The 16,206-nt window shown below is 36.5% G+C and overlaps 2 protein-coding genes across 14 annotated transcripts in view; one reads left to right on the forward strand and one right to left on the reverse strand.

The window, feature by feature from the left end:
* Window positions 1-16,206, forward strand: part of CPNE3 (copine 3) — a 165,316-nt gene that overhangs the window by 17,469 nt on the left and 131,641 nt on the right. For 10 of the 13 annotated variants that reach the window (XR_014952977.1, XR_014952978.1, XR_014952969.1 and 7 more), the window contains exons 9-16: window positions 406-504; window positions 1,623-1,709; window positions 2,280-2,339; window positions 3,291-3,424; window positions 3,858-3,912; window positions 4,014-4,065; window positions 4,713-4,846; window positions 6,834-7,070. Coding sequence is in view for 3 of the 13 variants with exons in the window: in XM_085572308.1 (XP_085428434.1) it covers window positions 406-504; window positions 1,623-1,709; window positions 2,280-2,339; window positions 3,291-3,424; window positions 3,858-3,912; window positions 4,014-4,065; window positions 4,713-4,846; window positions 6,834-7,070; window positions 8,454-8,564 (969 nt within the window). In the remaining 10 variants the exon portion in view is untranslated. Of the gene's footprint in view, window positions 1-405; window positions 505-1,622; window positions 1,710-2,279; window positions 2,340-3,290; window positions 3,425-3,857; window positions 3,913-4,013; window positions 4,066-4,712; window positions 4,847-6,833; window positions 7,071-8,453; window positions 11,320-16,206 lie in introns of those variants that run through there. The other 3 variants (XM_085572308.1, XM_077782983.2, XM_085572309.1) reach the window with 2 other exon arrangements.
* The window catches only part of CNGB3 (cyclic nucleotide gated channel subunit beta 3), a 63,912-nt gene continuing 57,683 nt past the window's right edge, over window positions 9,978-16,206 (reverse strand). Inside the window, exons 17-18 of the mRNA XM_085572310.1 lie at window positions 15,719-15,899; window positions 9,978-14,626 (exon numbers count right to left, since the gene is read on the reverse strand). Of these exons, the coding sequence (XP_085428436.1) occupies window positions 14,393-14,626; window positions 15,719-15,899 (415 nt within the window). The 3' untranslated portion in view covers window positions 9,978-14,392. The remainder of the gene's footprint in view (window positions 14,627-15,718; window positions 15,900-16,206) is intronic.

Genomic DNA, 16,206 nt, shown 5'->3' on the forward strand with positions numbered 1-16,206 from the left:
AAACTCTTGTGATTTCTTACATAACTGGTTTACTAAACTTTTAGCTGGATGCTCAGATTCATGATGAATGTAAAAAACCCTACATTGTTTTCCTACTCTTCCCAACACCCCCTGATTCTCAAAACATAGTTCAATTTAATTTATGTTACTTGCTCATGTAACATGTGACACTACTTAGTATTCTCATCTCTCACTTGAGTAGAAGATTAAGTTTGAGTGTATTGGCTTCTACCCAGTTTTAATCTGTTTTAAGTGCAACCCTATGCAGTTCTAAGACTTCAGTGTGAGAAAAACTCTATGATATAAAAGACAGTAATGTTTGGGATGTTCAGGTTTGCCATTTCAGTGTTCATTGTTTTTGTAGGGCCATTTCTGTTACTAACACTATGTAATGCTGCATTTTAGGTTGAGTGCTATGACTATGATAGTGATGGCTCTCATGATCTCATAGGAAGTTTTCAAACAACAATGTCAAAACTGAAGGAAGCATCTCGGTCATCACCTGTAAGTGTTATACAGTCTAAGCTGCCTGTGTGTTCTTGATAAGCTGTTTTATTCATATTTCAGCAAAACCTAGGTCACCTGGCCACAGGTGACCTCCAAGTTGGGCTAGGCTACACCTTGACATTGCTATTGCAGTTGAGGCTGAAACAGCATTTACATTGTACACCCATTTTCCTAGGATTAATGTCTTGGTTACAGTTATTATTACTTCGCCCTGCCATCAGCACAAAAAAACTTCACTAATCATAAAGAAACAGAAATAAAAAAACCCTGGATTGTCAAAAGACAGAATGCAGCACAAAATTAACTACAGGTAAAAGAATAAAGCTTGTAGTATTTTTTTTCAAATGTTATTTAATCCTTTATTTTAAAATGTGTCACTTATTAACTATTATGTATACTTCAGTGAATGTGAGAAAATTCAGTATTTAGGCCACTGCACAAAAATGCAGCTATATGGTAATATCAGGTAAGTGATATTACCCTTCCTGATCTTATGAACTATAATAGTTTTGAAAGCTTTTAATAGCCAGGGATACATGTAGAAGACAAAAGTTAGCATAGCAAACATAACATAAAAGTATTTGCTTCATGGATATCTGTGTTATCAAGATGTTTTACCATATTTTCCTTTAGTCCTGTAAAACGTCCAGAACTATTTCTGCATTAAAAATACTGGGATCTACATACAAGAGTGCATACTTGTACTTTTCTAATATTTTGTTGTATTTGCACTAAATAACAATAATAATTTCAGCCACAGCTTCTGGAAACACCTAGGCTTTGTTTGAATTGCTATGTCTTTACAAAAAAAACCAAAAAACAACTTGTTAGCAGAATCCTCAGAGGGAGAATGGTACAGAATTTCTTTCTCTTTTTGAAATACAGTTGTCAAAACAAATATGTTTGTAGACTTCTGGGTAAAAAAGGATTTCTGTTTTGAGAATGTGTTTTTTTTCTTGTGATATTGGGCAGACTGGTTTTAATTTTGCTGGATTATGAAATGAACTTCGTTTTTAATATAAACCCAAAGTATCTGTCCTGAAAGAAATGATTATTAAACTTGTTGCATAAATGATACTATAATATTTTTGTTGGCTTTGTTTGCATTCATGCAGGTTGAATTTGAGTGCATCAATGAAAAGAAAAGACAGAAGAAAAAGAACTATAAAAACTCTGGCATTGTGAGCGTTAAGCATTGTGAGGTCAGTAATATATTCTGGTATGGTTCTGTTTTGAAGTGTTAAAGCATAACAACTCTCATTTAGTATATCTTCATCCTCAAACTGTAAGAAACTTTCAACATGTCTGAAAGTTTCAGACACAGTAAATATTTATGGGATTCTGATTCATATAAGAAGACATATTGAGACCTGAATCACATACCTGTATTCCTTGTCCCTTCACTTTATCTTGAAGAAAAAGGTTGCTTACCAGTTTAAGTCATTTCTGAACCACTGCATTTCCCAGCTCACTGTTTTAGGGCAAAGTAAAAAACTCTGTCATAATGTGTTATTTTATAAATGAAAGTTGTTTTGGAACTGCTTTGGTGTCTGTCTGTAGTTTTGTTAAAGGCCTGATTCTGATGCACTGACTGTATGGTGGCATATGTTGCAAATATCCTGGTTTCAGTGGGTGGGTGAGATAGCTCTAGGGCAAAACTAATGCTTTTAGTGGGTAAAGACAACATACTTGGAACCTTAGAAGTTGCTACAATAATATTAACTGGGTTTTTTTTACATAAGAAAACCAAAATTTCTGTCTTTTATTTTTAGATCATTGTAGAATGCACATTCCTTGATTACATCATGGGTGGGTGTCAGCTGAATTTCACTGTAAGTTAAATCATTTATGCAAATACTTTTTGAGTTTTTGGAGCAAATTAAAGTAAATAATTAATTGCCTATGTGCTTTATTTGATTATTGTATTTTTTTTTTTTTTTGTCGGTCGACTTCATTTTTGTTCTGTAGCATTGAGCTGGAAGATATTTTGCCAGAGTGCTTCTAGTCTGTTCAGAAAACAAATGCTTTACTCTTGGCAAACGGTTCTGAACCTCTGGTTATGTTCATTAGGAACTAGCTAAATTGTGTGGATGGAGACCAATGAGAAGTTTACTGTTCTTTCAAAGCAACACACAGAGGTCATCATATGGGTTAGAACCATTAAGTTATGTAATTTGTGAACAGAATGCAGCACGAGTAGCAGCAGGATGTCTTCACCTTAGTAACATGCTTCATCACCAAAGCAAAGAAGTCAGAGAAAAAGCTCTCTAGGCTTCTGTGGAGACTGACTAGTTGTACTTCTGAGAAGAAAGGTGTGTGTGTGTGTGTGGCAAGATACAGAATGAAATTAATTTACCAGATTTTGAAGAGCTGCTGTGAATAGTAAACACAGTGAAAACCTGACAGCATGCCCAGAAAAGCTGTAGATGCCCCATGTCTGGAAATGTTCAAGGCCAAGTTGGATGGGGCTTTCAACAACCTCATCATGTGGAAGCTGTGGAGGTTGGAGCTAGGTGATCTTTAAGGCCTCTTCTAAGCCAACCATTCAGATTCAGATGAAAGTAATTTCAGCCCTTCTGGAGAGATGCAGAGTTTTTGAGGGTTTTGTAGTGACATTGTTTTAAGAGTGTTAATATTCCAAGGAACCTGCATCCAAGTACTGTGCCTGTTATATTTGTAGATGTCCTGTTTACTACTATTTCATGGTTTTCATTTTGGCTTTGCCGGAGATAAGCATAATTTAACCTTTAAGAGCAATCAGATATAAATGCTGCATTTGACAGGTGGGGATAGACTTTACAGGCTCCAATGGAGACCCTCGCTCTCCAGACTCTCTGCATTACCTCAGCCCTAATGGAGTTAATGAGTACCTAACAGCCATTTGGTCTGTCGGGATGGTCATTCAGGATTATGATACGTAAGTGTTAGATTTTTATTTGGTTCCTTTTTTTAGATATGGCACTTGTGGTAGCTTTTTAAACCAGTGTTGAATATGCCTGCAGATATACTGGAATAAAACATCTGAGCTAAGTTATGGAACTAAGAAATAATAATCACTGCGCCATCATATAATTGCAAGTATAGGTTTGTGTTTACTGCATACAAGCAGGGCTTTTCATAATTGATGAAAAGAGCAGCATTGATTTAAATATATGCTTGCATTCTTGATGGCTCGGTGTTAAAAACTAGTTTTGGTCCCAGAAATAATTACAGGAGGAACTTCCATTTAATTTTGCCTCTTAAGTAGCATTTTTAGTGATGAATAGCAGCATTGATAACTAAACTTACTGAACTACGGCAGATTTTAACAGAAGACACTGACTTTGTTTTCTTTAAAATTGCTTCTTTAGAGATAAGATGTTTCCAGCCTTTGGATTTGGTGCACAAATTCCTCCTTCCTTTCAGGTAATTAAATGTGTAAATGCAGTACCTAAGACAGCTGAAAGCATTTGCTTCAGGAGGAGATTGTATATGCAGTCCTAACTATGTTTTCTGTGTTTTCACAGGTATCTCATGAGTTCCCAATAAATTTTAATCCTTCAAACCCATTCTGTAATGGTAAGTCTGAGAAAGTAACATTAGACCTAGAAAGTAAAATGCTTAAGTTGAAATCATGAAGACACTTGAAAAGTGAACTGAAGCATGCTGTTCTAATTAAATAATTAGTTTAGTCCTGTAGGAAGAAAAATTTTACAACCAATTTCTTACTTAGGAGTAATGGCATTGCATCTGTCTTCTGTGATGGTTTGTTAAAGACGTGGTTTAAACAGCCAGGGCACAGGGCTAGGAAGAATTCTCTTGTGTTGTCAAGACACTCTATGCTACTTCACTGCTGGTGTGGAGTTGTCTGGTTTAAGTGTGGTGCTGCTAATGCCTGTTCAATATGGCCTCTCTGATCAGACTACCAACCACCACAAGCTGCCAGGTGAAGAAAACTGCTGTAGTTCAGTTTCACACTCTTGAGCATAGAGCATTTGGCCTTTCTGCTCACACAAGGCAAATCATATTATATATGTGCCTTAAGCATTGGTCAAACTCAAAGCTTCCATTGCTCGTGAATAATTTTTTTTTCCAAGATTGTTAGTTTTAAATCTTTGCATCATCACCTCAAATAACTGATTTATACAGCTTTAGGAAAATTGGGTGCTTCAAAATATCCTAAATCTAATATTAAAAAAAAAAAAAAATCTATGTCTGTTCTCTAGGGATCCAAGGCATTGTTGATGCATATCGAGCCTGTCTTCCTCAAGTGAAGTTATATGGGCCAACAAATTTTTCTCCAATTATAAATCATGTGGCAAGATTTGCTGCTGCAGCTACTCAGCAGCAAACAGCATCTGTAAGTTCTTTATGGTACTCTCTGTGTTTCTTTACTTTTTTTATTTTCTTTCTTGTTTATAAATGCTTTTTTCTCATTTTACCTTGTTAGGGTATTAATTTGACAGTTGGCCCTTTACCTTGTGAATAAATATTTGTAACACTTAAAACAAGAGAAAAACTAATTGGTTTTTGCAGATTGTACATAACAGTCCTCTTCATCAATTAACTAAACAAACTCTTCAGATTTGAAATAGAAACTTGGAAGTACACAACACCTTTATGCTATCTGCTGTTGAAAGCTCTTGCAGTGCTATACAGTTGCTAACCTATAATTTAGGGCTCTATAGCTGAGGGTGATTTAACCTCAGCTGGGAAAAAAAATTCAACTAGTCCTTGTTCCAAATCAGATAGCTTGGAGAGAGGATTAACTAAGGTAATGAAGAAGTGGATGGTATAGCTCTTGACCCTAGGTACCAATAAGTACAGATAATTAACTGTACTATAAAGGTATAGGTGCTGTATGGGCTATGCCCTCCTCTGTATTAAAGTTTTATATCATGAAATTCTGAAGACCAAGTATTGAGTATTCAGTCATGCCAATAATGCGTGGAAATTCCTAAATCACTGATGACAGCAAATACTGGTGTCTTTGATGTCAGCTATTTTTGCATGTAAATATATCTGTAGAAACCAATTTGAAAATGAGATATGGATTTCCATATGCCATGAGGCCGGTAAGGTTTTGCCTTGGTAGTCTTTCACTAGTAGCTATAAAAAAAAAAAATATGTATGTATAAATATATGTATATGTATGTATGTATGTGTGTATGTCAATAGCTTAGGAAAGGAGCAACTTCTTGTTGGTTTTGTTTTTGTTTGGGTTTTTTAACTTTTATTTCATGTAGTATGCCTAGCGAGCGATTTATTTTTCCTGCTTGAAAGGATGTATTGAAGACATTTTGCTACCTTGACATTTAATATATATCATAGTAATTGTGGGTTCACTTTTGATTCTGATGCTGGTTTTTTTTCCAGTATGGAGAAAGTATGAGAAGAGAGAAATAAATCTGATGTGATGTGCTATCCTGCACTTGCTTATAGCTTACTGTGGTCATAACTGCTTTATAGGTGTTCTTGCTGGAATGGAGGAACAGACTAGCAGAAAGCAGGGAGAAAAGGTGGTACCTAAACAGATAAGATAAGGGAAGAGCAATTTTTTGAAGGCAGATGGGAAGGAAAGTAGTGAAGAGAGACTTCTTAGAATACTGGGAGTATCTTTGAGACTTGAATTTATGCTATTCAGTAATCATCTGAAATGAAATGAGAGAAGACAGGACTTAGTACTTCTAGCTCATTTTTGCTGCTTCAATCCAGAACAGAAACTAAGATGCCAACTTTTAGAAGCCCCGACAGAATAATGGAAGCAACTTAGGTGGTATGTAATTAAGTTACTGATGTACTACAAAGTAGTCGCAGACACCTTGGTAATTAATTTCATGAAGCTGCTAGAAAACGTGATTAAAGGAATTTGAAAAGGGCTGTGTGTTTCAACACTAAAAGGTGTCTTTAGGATTTTCCAGATACAATGAATAAAAGGAAGGGTAGTGTTTCATAAAGGTGTTGATGGACCAGAAAGGAAAAAAATACAAGTTTTAGAAGTTACCTTTCCAAAACCTCAGTAAATTGCCTTCTATCCCAGAACAAATAATGGGAAAATAGGTTAACTATTGGTTTGTCTGGGGATTTTGGAGGAAAGAAGGGTGATAGTACTGGAGTTTTGGATGGAGGCTGTTTATTGATGACTTCCTTTAAAAGATTGTGTTGTCCTTACAAGCTTTTTCCAACTGTACAGATGAAGCCTGACTACAAATTAGATGTTTGATTGTAAAGTTCAGTGAGCACACTGAGCATGCCAAAATGACAACCTGTATGCAGGTTTTCCTAAGTGTAAATAGAAAAATGTTTTCTATTTCTTTGTCATAACACAGTGTTTATTGATTTGACAGCAATACTTTATACTTCTGATCATAACGGATGGTGTGATAACAGACCTTGATCAAACTCGAACTGCCATAGTTAATGCTTCAAAGTTGCCCATGTCCATTATCATTGTTGGTGTGGGAGGAGCAGACTTTGATGCCATGGAGTTTCTTGATGGCGACAATGGAGTTCTTAGGTCCTCGTCAGGAGAGCCAGCTGTCAGAGACATTGTCCAATTTGTGCCATTCAGGAAGTTCCAAAATGTAAGTAATCTTACTGCTATGCTTAATAAATATTCTAGAGGTATGCTATGCTTGCTAGGATGTGTATATCTAGTCCTAAGCTTTTGTGTGGTGTATTCAATATGTACTCTTAAGACAAGTTTTTATCAAATGTTAAAAAAACCTCCAAATCCCTCAGTTTCTAGTTCCAGCACTGCATTTCTGGCTAGTTGCTGCAGCTGAATGACCTTTGTAAAACTCTCTCAGACTTGATTAAACAAATAGATGGGGGGTTTTATTGGTGAGGAAAAACTTACTATGGCTTTTTTCTTAGGTAATTTTTCTTTTTATTGTGGATGCCTATTTATGAATGAGGATTAGTCTCATGATTTAGTACAGTATTAAAATTCAAGGCTAAGTTATAATCAGGGAGGTCAAAATCAGTGAAACTCTCTGTGCCCAAAGTAGTGGTGATAGTTTTCATTTTCATAAAAGTAAATACAAAAAAAGGGTTATGAAAGAATGAAGTCCTGATTTTTTTAATTTATGTAAAGTCCAATAAAGTATGTGTAGGCTAATGGAAGTCAACTTTTCAGCGTCACAATGTTGAAAAGAGTTGACTTAAATAAAAACCACTGAAATTTCCTCAGGATGGGCAAATAAGATCAATATTTTTATTTCCATCCTAATATATTCTAATTTTGTTTCATGTCTTAGTATTAATTTGTTAATAATACTCCTTACAACTTCTTATTTTGCTTTTATATTTTTACTTTTCATACAAATTCCTTGTTTAAACTTAGAGTAACTTAATGCAAACTGAAATGAGAGAGTAAAATCAATACAGAATATGCTTATTGAGTAATGCACTTAGATGTAGATTAACTAGGGTCAATGCTCAGTATAATATTATATATACAAATGCTTTTCTGTTTCTAAAAAAAGAGATTTTTTTTCTTCTAGATACTTAGACTTACAGTAGGAACAGTATCTGCAGAAGAGCTGCTCCATAGAAATACAGTTACTGTGGATAAGACTTGGTGCAAAAGATTGCAGATGATTTAGACAAATCCCTCAAGGGTCTTCTTAAGCAGATAGTGGAAGTATGTTTACATGGCTGAAGTCTGATATCTGCACTGTGTATTACATGTGATAAAAGGTATCTTCAGACAAGGCAGCCCTGCACTCAGCTCCTGTTACTTCAGTGGCACAAGACAGCTATCTGATTCATGGTAACAGGAATGAGAAGGTAAATCTGGCAGGGAAACTTCCATCTGTCTGCCACACAAGGGCACTGTGTAAAGTCCTCTTTAAAATTTTTTGTCAGAGTTTAATTTGACCTTCTAGAGGAGGTGCTTATTACTTGCCTTAGAATCTTCATTAGCAGTTGGTGGAAACTGAAGCTTGGTGTTCTTTTTTTATAAGTCTCCCAAAGAAGCTCTGGCTCAGTGTGTCCTGGCAGAAGTCCCTCAGCAAGTGGTGAACTACTTCAGCACCTACAAACTTCAGCCTCCTAAGAATCCTGCTGCAAAATGAATGGGCTGAGCAGAGGAAAGACTTGTGCTTGCTTTACTTACTGTATCTGCAGAATCTGGTTCTCAATATACTTATGTATACGTGTACACATGCCTCTGTATCATAATGTCTGTTAGCTTTTGCCTACAAATCACTTTGCCAAGTGTGCCTTTTAAGGGCCAGAATTGTAATGGTATTTAGGTTTGATGTTGATTTGAGACATAGTGCTTACATGGATGCATTTGATTTTTAAAAGAGTGGAAAAAAGAGTTTCTATTAAGCCACCATAACAAAGTTTTGATGTAGGTGTTTCATATTCAGACAAGTGCCACAGAGTGTAAAGGCCCTCCTTGCACAGCTGCTTCTTGTTTGCCACTACAGTGCCTTTGGACAATGCCTGGGATTCAGGGCTTTGTGAATATAAGCCAAAGAAGTCATTAAAGTATATATTCTTTTATAGTATGCCTTCTCTTAAGGTAGTGTGGGAATAACTAGGTTGAATCAAGGTAAGCCTCTAACATCTCAGAATAGTGCTACTGGCCTATGAGACTAATACTGTAAAGGCTGTAAGATGTGTTCCAATGTGCAGTGTACTAGAAAACAGAAATTCCAGATTTATTTTGGTAGGGGTTTTGTTTTGAGGTTCCATCCCCCTCATAAAACAGTCATGACTATTGATCTTTAAAGGGCTTTTTGTGAAGTAGGAATTTGGTTTTTAGTTTAAAAGTTTTCTCTGATTTAGAACTGCATATTATGAGGTAAATTAAGTTCTTCAAATTGCTACTTGTATTTACTTTTGTTATATTTTGAATCATGGTACTTTTCCAGGAGCCCACTAATGAAAAGTGCTTGCAAAAAAAACTATATTCCGTCTTTCTCTCCCTTTAGGAAGACATAAGAAAGTCAAGTCTATGAAGCCCTAATCCTATAATCATACTGCATTTCTTTGGGGCAAAAAAAATTCTGATTTATTTATGTGGGTTGAGTTTTCCCTTCATGTTTTATACCAAGTGTAAATCATGTTTGCTTAGTGGACAAATGAAGGTTTTTTGACCCCCAGCTGCATACTGCTTGCTGAGGATCTCTTCCAATCCTGTCACTGTGTGTAACTTAAGTGGATGGAAAGGTCACATTTATCACTTCTGAAATGCCAATCTTGAACATTAATTTTTCAGTTTCACCTTTGGAGTGGTTTAGAGTTAGACATCCAACTTATCTCATGTGGATGATCTGGCTGTAGTATGTAAGAACAGAATGGGCTAATGCTAAATTTAGCACACTTGGACACACAAGATTTCACCAGGTCATAGTGTATTTGACTTTTAGATACTGGAGCTGCTTTGTATGCTTTTGGGTGTTGTTTTTGTTGTTGTTGTGGTTTTTGTTTTTGTTTTTTGTTTGTTGTTGGGGGGTTTCTAGGGGTGGTTTATTTGGGGTTTTTTCTTTTTTTTTTTTACATGTGTAATCCTGTTGAGAGTCTGAATTCACATGAACATTGACGGATGAAGGATATATCTATTGAGATTATCTTACACAAGACATACCAAATGCTTTGTAGACAATTGACAATTATCAATCAATCATACATGGATATATTATCTCCATTTTTCTCGGTGGAAGGGGATCCTAAATACTATCAAGTAGTGTAACATTAAGGAAGAGAGTTTGTTTTATGTTAAGCCAAGCTCTTTCTTTTTTTAAAATGTAATTCATATATTTATGTAAAAAAAAAAATCTGTAATAATCTTTTTATCAGTGTAGTGAAAATCTGTTACTACTTTATGTATAAATTACAATGAAGTGTTATATCATATATACAACTCAAAATACTGAAATCAAGGAAGTTACTATAATAAACCTAAATCACACTGCTGCAAATTAAGAGTGTATGATTTTGGAAGAGTAAACTGTTTCACAGCTACCTGCTTCATGTACAGAGAGAACTGGATGCAGTATTAATGCTTTATCTGCATTAATTGTAGTGGATGTATGCTACTGATAGGAGTACAGGTTACTACTGAAGTTCCTCTGAGCTGTCTGCCAAAAATATAATGCTGCACCTGAGTTGTGTGTTCCATGGCAGCTTAAAGCAGAATTGTAAGTGCATTTAAATATGTTATTATGTATTATTATACTAAGTATCTGCTGCATGTAAAAGAAAACATGTTGTTTTGTCTGTATTCTATACATAAATTCTGAGTTCCTACAGTAGAGGTTTTATTATCTCTTATTAGAGAATTGCTCCCATATTCCTCAAGCTTAGGGAGTTAAATAGCATATCAGCAGCACCTCATTCCCAGTGTGTCCTATTCTTTGAAAATTAAATATTTCAGACAGGACCGTGGCAAGAACTGGTATGACTTAGAGGTATACAGCTAATGCCTGTTGAAAACTTCCAGGGTAGGCTGGTGATATTCTGAATGAAGAAATGTAGCAGATTGTGAGTCAAGGAGAAGGGGAGTTACTGTGCTGTTTGCCATTTTTTGTTTATTTTCATGTGTAAAAAATGCACTAATAGCTCACGGGTGCAAAGCAAAATATTGTCCAAGTTTTGTAATGTGAATGTGCTCATAGGTCACTGGCACCACCTTGTGATAAAAGTCATGTATGGCAGTCTTTGTCATCAGACGCTTTTTGCTGTGTATTGGTCATAATATATACATGTGTACAAAAGAGAGCTCACCTGTAACCAAAATTTTTTACTTTTATATGTATTTCAGTTCTGACGAAGTTAACTGATTTACAATTCCTGTGCATTAAAATTATCATTTCAGTATACTGTTCTGTGGTGCTTTTGTATTCAGCTTATAATGCTAATGATAATAATATTCAGCTTATAATGCTAATGCTGTGTAATGCTAAATGCTGCTTTTGTGATTACTATGGTGAGTATGCCACAGATTTATAACAAGTATAAAAGGGAGAGGAAAAATGCCTTTCTACTTAGTGGTAATGACTCTGCAGTTTATTCTTCATAAAGCACCTTAAACAGGCTTCTAGCAAGAAGATATTCTGAAGTTGGACAGTTTTAACTGTGACTGTTTCATGCTCTGTGTCATTAAGGGTTCTCCCATGCATACAGTTATTATCAGGTTTTCCAAATTTTTTTTCCCAGAACAATCTCTACATTTTAGTTAGAGAGGCATAGAGAGATGGTCACTTGTCATTTTCAAATACATTATCCTACTCTATCCTTCAGTTTCTTTATATTAAAGTGTAGTCAAGTCTGAGGGACTCAGTTAGTACACTTGAGATACAGGAGATGGTGTTGTAGTGGAATGTGATGCCACACAGAGACAACTGTCATACTGGAAACTGCATCTTCTAAGTGCACCAAAGTAATTAATTCTTCTTCATTAATTCATGCTTCTTCACTAGTCAAGAATCTACAAGGTAGAATTAGTTCCTGAAAGAATTTATTGCATCTTACATCTTGTAAGATGCAATAAATAAACACTTGTAGTAAATAAACACCTTTCTCATAAAATTCTGTCTGGTGAAAGCCATACAAATAGTTGCAACTTCCATTTGTGCAGCCTTCTTGTGCCTGCCAACCCTAAGAATGGAGGAATTGTGGGAAGAGGATAATAGCCCAACAATAAAAAAAGTAGGATGTCACAGAAAACCAGATGGATATTATTTATGTATTGCCACTGTCTTCTGCACTGATACTTCCCCTAGTTTGTTTTGGGTCTAAGGAACGTAAGAGCTGTGCATAACAGTAGTCTTGCAGACAGAACTGTCAAACTTTTATGCAAACCTGGGCTGTTAAAAGCTGTAGCAAAGCAGCAATTTGGGGGAAGCTTTGTCACTGCAGTGAAGCACTTGGTGCTGCAGTCTCAGTTTTTACTTTGTAATTTATGTCAGTATGTGATTGATGAACTTAAATATGCCCACAGAGAAAATGTTCAAAATTACCTGGTAGCATTTGTGTAGGCAGAAGGGAATTGGTTCTTTTCAATGTGAGCAAGCTTTACTCGTTCATATAAAAATGTTAAAATATGGGGAATGTTTTCCCCCCTTCCATAATGCTTTGACAACTTTCTAAAAAAAAAAAAGATGTGAAACTATATATTGTAATTCATAGAGTATTATTATTCATAGAAGGTCTTATTCGTGGAACAGCTCAGCAGTATTTCTAATCTTGAGATTTCATTGAGACAGTCCTGGATGTGCTATAGATGAATAATTCTATATGAAACAATTTAAAATTTTCTCCATCTGTTGTGATGTCATTTTTTCTTACATATCAAATAACAAGTAGCATACAAATAAAGATGGTTCTCTCCACAAAGCAGTTGAACCTTCACCTCACTGCTAATGCAGCAGAACTTTACTTTGATAGAGATTATGGTTTTCATCTCATCAGAGGATTGTGGAATATGCAACATACTGAATTCAGTCATCCAGCTTTTACTTGGGCAAACTTCCCACTGATTCTGGTTAGGCTTCTAGTTTTGCCTGTGATTACAGAAGTTGAAAGGCTTTAAAGAACAGGCCTACAGAGTGCATAGCCTGTAGGGTCATACATAGCCTGCAAAGTGAGTGTTTTATTTTGGCATGGTGCCTTGGTTGGCTGGTCAGCCAAGGAGATGTAAAGCCTGCCTTTGCCACTTCTTGGCTTGGCCTCTGCATAATGTTTTTAGTTTACAAAGCTGTTCATCCAGAGAGAGAGGACATGCAAACACATAGAAGAAAAGAAAGTAGCTGGGAGTTTAGCATAAAACACAGCTTCAAGCTTTTGTGTAATACTGCATCTGAGACTGAAGAGTTGATGCAGAAAGTTGGCATCGTGGGAGTTCCTGCATGGGTGGCTGTATCCCCCAGCAGTGGCACTCATGAAGGATTTACTGTAGTAAACAAGTAGTAGTTCACAAGTGTGATGTAGCTAAGACACAGAGACACAGGTTGCTCTTTGCACCATCAGTCTATTATGTAGATGAACAATTGGTTGTAATTTAGCAATGCAGAGCCAGAAAGAGTAAATCCTGCTTTTTATAAAATTGCTTTTATTTATGAAGCTGGTTTAGATACTAAGGTTCTTCAGACAGAGGTATCAAGTGCTTACTTGATGAGATGTAACAGAGAGCATGCCCAACCCCTTGACAAGATGAAGCAAGTAAATCGGCAGCCCAAAATTATACATCACTTCTGGAGGGTGTACTAAGTCTTTAGTTGATTTGCTAGAATCAAAGACAGCTGGAGCAGATGCTTATGCTTTCATAGGGCTGACAATAATTCTATGATCTGTTTCCCTTTTGCAGATTTTGGGATTTATTTTTGACAATGGTTTTGTTATGTTGCCTTCTGTCCTGAGGTAAAACATCCCAACACATAGCACCTGCTGAGTGCTGTGAGCCACACTGGTCACAAACCCAGGTCACCGATTAGAAGCATAAGGGGAGGAGGGAGAAGGATAGAGAGAAACATAAGGAACATTAGCAACAGTAGGGCAGTAGCAAGGAAAAGGATAACTATGTGAAAGCAGAGGAGAAAACAGAAAAGAGTACACACAAAAGCAAACTGAGCAACAGGAAGAAAGCAAGGAGAAAGCGGAAAGGGAAGAGAAGTAGGAACAACACAGAGTAAGAGGAATAAAACAAGAAACAAGTGGTTGTGAAATACAATCTGAGCCATAATTTCTAATACACCAAAAGTTCTCTCTTCAGTGTCAAGGTTAAGAACATATATAATTTGTGCAGTTGTGCCAGTAAAGGAGGGCAGGAAGACAAGGAGCTGGAGTAGATTTTTCTCACGTGTAGTCTCTACTTCTATACTCAAAAGCAAAGTCCGGCCAGCCTCCTGAATGTAGCAAGACAAATAGATGGGGCCACACCCCAAAGCACCATCTATTTCTTTTCTTTCTCTTTAATTTCAACTTTAAGTATCTCTCCTTCTCCTGCTCTGGGGGATGGAGTCATACTAATGATCAGAGACTCCTTACTGGTTGTTCTCTGCATAACTGCAGGCTTAGCATCTGCCTGTGGCTTTTCCTTTTGAGCAGGGGCTGCAGAGGGGGCTGCAGGTGCCACAGGTTTCTTCTCTTCTTCTTTAGGCTTGGTCTCTGTTTCAGGTTGAGTTTCCTAGAAACAAGAAGTTTAATGTTTTCCAATATTGCAAAAGAAATTCAGGAAGTAGTTCTATTCAGTACATGGCATGGAAAGGCACAGCATGACAACTGTATTAATGGTATGCAACACATGTAAATTTCTATTCAAATGCTGAAAATTGGCTTCTAAATGAAAAATGCAATTTCAGAATCAGAATATCAGTATAAAACCTAGGAAACAACTGTGGATATTAATAATATCTGCTTCTTGCTTTCATCCCCCTATTCTGCATAGGGGGATGAAACAGACTTGTTTTGGGGCACAGAACCCTTCCTTAGGTCTTGCCTTCCTTTATGTCCTTAAACTAGTGGAGAAAGAATGTTACGTAAGGCTTGACATACTTCACACTTGCCCCATTCCTTGGCCAAGCCTATTTGCTAATAAGTTCACAAATACACACTAAAATGAGCAGTATTTCTGCTCCAATTTTATTCTTATAGTCATTTGTGTGAGCAAAGTGCAAAGTTCTTTATTTAACTTAAATATAACCACAGCTATTTCAGCTATAAAAAAAAAAAGAATTCTTCCACCTTTGGGAAAATATGTAGAAGGTTCTTGTTGACATTAACATTTCTCAGAACAGAGCATTATGTGGGAATTATTTTTCATCAGTCAACAGTTTTCTCATAAGTGCAAGGTATTAGAGATTTAATCAGTTTTCGCTGTGTGGGCTACACTATATTTTGTCTTCAGGATTTTTAAGAACCAGAGATGACACTGAATTGGAAAGTTTGCCATGTGCCCGAGTCAGCTGGATCAGGTTACAGTGTATAGGTATTTCTCTGTTTACTGTTGTTTACATAAAATTAGAAGATCAGATGCCCTTAAGGCCTTTGTAAAATCCATTTATCCTTACTTTCTTAGAGGATTTTTGTTTGCTTACTTTTTTCCTTGCTTTTGCTTTCTCTGGTCTGCATAAAGTCCAGGTTCAGAAAGATCAAGCCACATTTTAGAATTAGTGTTTACAGAGATTAGGAAAAGTGGTTATATCTCAGCTACTGGGAGTTTTTGCTGTTCATTGCAGCAAGGGTAAATTTTCATCTACTCTCTTTTCTGTGGCTTTACCTGAGTTTCTTGTTGTTTCTTCAGCTGCAGCAGCTTAGCAAGGCCTTCTTTTCCTTTTCCTCCAAGCATTGCTTTAAACAATTTTGGAGTTTCCTGTTTCTGCCCAAAGAGACTGGCCAAGCCCCGTGGTTGTGGCACTGGTGGTCCTGGAGGAGGTTTCCCCTTCTGCTTCAGCAGCACCCTGAAGAAAGAAGGTCATAAGAACATACAGCAGTGCTGTGAAACTGAGTGAAGTTATACATGCATATACAATTATGCATGAAGATCTGATGGCTCTTACTTGGTTCCCAGGTCAAGTGACAAGAGCAGAATTAGAAACAGTAAAAGTTTTGTCCGAGGCTTTGGTAGAGATGGAGGCAGCTGTTCAAATCTGGAGTTGCTTAGCTATACCCTGGAGTATAAACAAGGGCTGGCTCAAGTTAAGGTGTCACAAAACAGATCAAAGAGAAAGATAAGGAAAGAAGAGGTGTGGAGGGGGATGGGTGCCC

The sequence above is a fragment of the Lonchura striata genome, chromosome 2 (assembly GCF_050655825.1).
Source record: "Lonchura striata isolate lonStrDom1 chromosome 2, ASM5065582v1, whole genome shotgun sequence".
Taxonomy (NCBI): Eukaryota; Metazoa; Chordata; class Aves; order Passeriformes; family Estrildidae; genus Lonchura; species Lonchura striata.